Source organism: Hypomesus nipponensis, chromosome 6 (genome assembly GCF_054491055.1).
Source record: "Hypomesus nipponensis isolate SF chromosome 6, ASM5449105v1, whole genome shotgun sequence".
In the NCBI taxonomy this organism is placed as follows: Eukaryota; Metazoa; Chordata; class Actinopteri; order Osmeriformes; family Osmeridae; genus Hypomesus; species Hypomesus nipponensis.
Window position 1 is genome coordinate 13,841,546 of NC_140366.1, and position 4,306 is coordinate 13,845,851.

Genomic DNA, 4,306 nt, shown 5'->3' on the forward strand with positions numbered 1-4,306 from the left:
GAGATCTGAGGACCCTGGGAAGGATTTGGTTCTATCTGAATGTAAGACAGCGTCTTGGCCACCTCCTCCTACACTTGTTGGCTGACCTGATTTTTTCTTTCTTTCTTTGAGTTGAATCCATGTGGAAACGCATAGGGAAGCAAACTGTTGTTGCTTGGCAACCAACCACTAGAATACACACTCTGCTGGGCAGGAGTGTTAATTTCAGCTTTTTTTCTCCCTCTCTTTGTACATAAGGTTGAAATGGAAGGTCAGAACTGCAGCCTTTGTGGACTGTGTGTTGAATTCATCAACACAGAGGTCACTAAACAAATGCTAAGAGAAAACATTTTGCAATCTCATTACAGTAACTGGGAGGTTTACTGTATTTAGTCTACTCATAGATGTGGGTACATGTTATTGATGTATGTGGTAACAACACTTACTTGATACTTGATAACAATGCAAAACTGTTGTTTTTCTTGCACTACAGTGCATGTATTGTCCAGTACAGTACATGTTGTGTGCTGGGCATCTTTTAAACATCAACTACACTTCTTCTCTTTATTTTGAAACATGAGAATGGGCTATTGCTGCACACTCAATGTCAACCTTACATAATATTTTAATCACTCAAAAATCAAGATATATTGACAACAATTTGCATGAAAAAACAGATTTTCCTCTTATAGCTCTCAAAAATATTTCTTCCAAAGAATTTACTGTGTTGCCATATATGCATACAAATAATTCAATCATAGTATTAGCACATTAATTGATGATGTTCATCAATAATTCATGATCTCTGTGTATTGCTGTTTACACAATTGTACAGAGTGCAGTGGATGGGTATGTGATGTTGTGTTATCCTATTGCTGTTATGAAGTTGAAATCCTCTGAAAAAAGTCAATTTTCACTCCTACCAAGCAATACTGGAGTTTACAGACACCATAACACTGACATAAAAAAACACAATGCAATCAAGGGATTTAAATATGAGTGTCTGTATAATGCATCATCTAAATGTTTGTGCTCAGCAAGTATTTCACAGCACCATCTAGTGTTTATTGAACATAACTACTACTCTATTCGTAAAATAAGATCCTTTGCCTAGAATTTAAAGGTGTTTGTTGCTGATAAGTAAAATATGTACAGATAGATCCCCCCCAAGTGGGAAACAGTTACATTGACCCATGACATTCAAAAGAGTCCAATGTAGAATAGAGAGGTAATAGTAAGCACAGTATCCCCTCAAAGAGTCAGCAAAGTGGGGGAGAAGAGAGGACACAGACCCCCATCATCCAGAGACATGGCACTGTTGGTGGGATGGAGCTTGGAGAGCATGTCTTTGGAGAGGGTGCCTTCCCTAGGCGAGGCCCCGTCTCTCGCCTGTCCTCCTAGGCTGGGGTGGGGAATCATGGGGCTGGAGAGATCCATGACCTGGCCTGGGCTGCAGTCAGCCAGGCGGGAGCTGCTGAAACAGTCGACACTGGGACAATACTCCCCAGCATGGTGGTTATGGTGGTAAGGGGAATCATCGGTGGAGTGTTTGTGTTGCAGGGAATACGCCTGCATCTCCTCTGCAGGCTCCTGTTTCACTCTCGGGCGGCTGTGGGGGTGGGGTGAGGCCTCTGAGGGGAGCGTGGTCATGGGTGGAGGAGTGGCCGATGGGGCCTGAGGCTGGTCGTCACAGAGGAGCCGGCACTCAGAGGTGTGGGACACCAGCATGAGCTCCAGCTTGTGTCGCTCCTCATGGAGTTTCTCCACTTGGTTCTGGAGGCCAGCCTGCTCCCGCTCCAGCTCCTCCGTCTCCTTAGGACCACACAGAGAGTGCAAACCATCAACCCAAACATCCATTGTACTTGCAGTATATACAGAGAAGTTGAATCCAAATTGATTTTGACTGTGATTGGCATCTGCATTGACTTTCAAAGATAGTTTGCCATTCTTAGCAGAGTGATCGTTTCTATTTTATTCTATTTTGCTTACTTCTTGGAGTTGGTCTGTCAGCTCTCTCCTTCGGTTGCGACACTTTGCAGCGGCCAGCTTGTTCCTCTCCCGCCTCAGTCTCCTCTTTTCCTCCTCATCTGGGTCGAGCTGGAAACCAAGCAACAGATTAAGAAAAAACAAATAACTTTGCATTAAAACATGCATCATCACTGTCCATTGCTTGAGAACGGACAGTAAGTGTTGAGCTGAATTTCTTACCTGATGATGGTGTCTGCTTCGTCTGTGTGTGTTGCCGACAGTCCGGATGACCCCCTGGCGTGAGTGTCTCAGGGGTCCTACATTGTTCCTGTCCAGTGATTCGTAGGGGTGAGGACGCAGGCATGACCCTGGCATGGATGCTAGGACTGCAGGCTGAACCATCCACTGCAGCTCCTGACTGGAGGTGATGGCATTGATGGTGGGGATGAACGGACTGTTGGGTATCTGCATTTTCACAGGACTCTGTTGACAACAGGTTAAGAAAGGGTTAAGAACTGGACACTACCGTTTTCGCACCTAATAAAACGAGACAATTGCAACGCATGCATCAAAATAGGCGAGGGAGATTGACATTTATTAAATAAAGAGTGGTCTTGTCCGACTGTTGGGTGTGAAAATTGGTCCTACAAGAAAAGACAGATCGGTGCACAGTACCTGTTCGGCTTTCGAGGGGTTCCAACTGTTGATGGCGTTGGGGGAGTGCTCGAGCAAATCCATCTTCGAATTCCGACAGGTGTCAGTTAGTACAGAAAAGTCCTGATGCATGTTTGGTTGAACGTTTATTGATTCTAGAAATCCGTTCAGTAGCTGGTCTTTAACCATTTGTCTCAACTAAACTATTTGGACAAATTGGGAGGCTGTTAATGGTAGACCAATTATTATTATTTTTTTTCGTAATTCAGCGTAAATCAACTTAAATAGACGATTCGATCGCCCAACTTTCGTTATCTCTGCAACACAGGGTTCAGTCGTTTTAGCCGCGTCTATAATTACAATGTTATTTGCATATGTTTTGAAGGAAAATAGACGAGATTGTTCTCCGTTGATTTTTATTCTACGGTAGCTCACCCCTTCAAGATCCAATGGCTCGCGCAAGTCAAATAGGCGCATCAGGAAATCACTTATTTGACTTCTGGTTTAAAACAATAAAACGATAAAAACATCTGGCAACCATTCACTCTGTTACAGGCAACTCGAAATGAAATGTACTGATTGCATCGTATCGAATTAGGACACTTTATAAACGCTTTACCTCGTCCGCTGACGCATGCATCCAAAAAAGGACAATTGCGTCAGAGCTGAAATGTGTGGGTTACCTTGGTTTAGATGACGTCCGGAGAGGAGGGTTTCCGTCCAGCGGTGATGAGAGTACGGTTAAGCTACAGATAAAAGCTTATTTTTTTCTGAAAACAGGAAACGATGAATTAGTTGTAAAAGAAGATCACTGAATCTGAGATGGCATTTTTTAAATGAATAGACGATGAATGGAATGGAACAAGTTAGCAGTTTTATTCCAAAGCTTTGAAATAACAATTTGAAGAACGGATGTCTCGGGAATTGCAGCCAGCCAAAACACAAACTCTTCATGGAATGTTTAGAACAACGTAATCATTACTGAAATTTAAACAATGCATTATTATTTTGAATACTTAAGTAAGTCAGTTGAGCCCTTTCCCTTTCACACGAACCGAGGTAACGTGTCGATATGAATGTTTTTAGTCGACAGATAAAACGCATTTTCTCTGTCGACTAAAAACATTAAAAACGCGTTTAGAACAATACCTTGCCGCAGTATGGTTTCTTACTTGATTCCTCTGTGTTTACGTAATGTATCACTGTAATAGATGTCCAACACCAAGTCAGTCAATGGTGAACGATCACATCATTAGTAGGCTGAACTGTTCAGTCGGGCTCTAGGCTGTGGAAGGTGGGCCTCCCACCTTCAGATTCTCTGCCCACGCTGAGCCCTTCCAGATCAAGACATGGATCTTTGATATGGCGCTCTTTAACCTTCCAGAGTACATCAGTTGCATTTGTGTTGTTACCAGAGGAAGCTGTGGTCATCTTCACCCAACACCACTGAGGTCCCCTTGCCATATCTACTTTTAATTATTTTCCTTTCTGACTGCACACAACATGTGCAACACACATGCTCTTACTGTAAGTGACTCTTGCAAAGTTCTGTGTGTATTGTTGTGAACAAATGTACAGGTGAATGCGTATCTGTATTTGTGTGTGTTAGAGTGTGTGTGTGTGTTGGTCACTGGTATGGTCACTGAACTCTGCTCACGTCTGTTCTTCTTTGTCTGTGATAAACACTTCTCTCACCAGAAGTACT

The 4,306-nt window shown here is 43.1% G+C and overlaps 1 protein-coding gene across 3 annotated transcripts; it reads right to left on the reverse strand.

Moving 5' to 3' along the window:
- Positions 1-529: 529 nt before the first annotated feature.
- On the reverse strand, positions 530-3,424 carry LOC146287202 (fos-related antigen 2-like). 3 transcript variants are annotated; one of them, XM_084699252.1, is made up of 6 exons: positions 3,285-3,423; positions 3,037-3,100; positions 2,623-2,685; positions 2,188-2,430; positions 1,969-2,076; positions 530-1,791 (listed from the first exon to the last, which is right to left on the reverse strand). In XM_084699252.1, exons 2-6 carry the CDS (start codon positions 3,076-3,078, stop codon positions 1,231-1,233), a joined length of 1,017 nt encoding a protein of 338 aa, XP_084555378.1. In that variant the 5' UTR covers positions 3,079-3,100; positions 3,285-3,423; the 3' UTR covers positions 530-1,230. The 3 variants fall into 3 exon arrangements, with proteins under 3 accessions (XP_084555378.1, XP_084555379.1, XP_084555377.1); XM_084699253.1 differs by lacking the exon at positions 3,037-3,100 and having other exon boundaries at positions 3,285-3,424; XM_084699251.1 differs by lacking the exon at positions 3,285-3,423 and having other exon boundaries at positions 2,623-3,244.
- Positions 3,425-4,306: the final 882 nt, after the last annotated feature.

Bases quoted from the DNA above. Each gene is read 5' to 3' on its own strand.
- LOC146287202 (XM_084699251.1), bottom strand. From the start codon at position 2,790: ATGGTTAAAGACCAGCTACTGAACGGATTTCTAGAATCAATAAACGTT. The intron at 2,431-2,622 runs GTACTGTGCACC...TGTTGTCAACAG, and splicing joins ACCCCTCGAAAGCCGAACAG to AGTCCTGTGAAAATGCAGAT. The intron at 2,077-2,187 runs GTAAGAAATTCA...CTTGGTTTCCAG, and splicing joins GAAGCAGACACCATCATCAG to CTCGACCCAGATGAGGAGGA.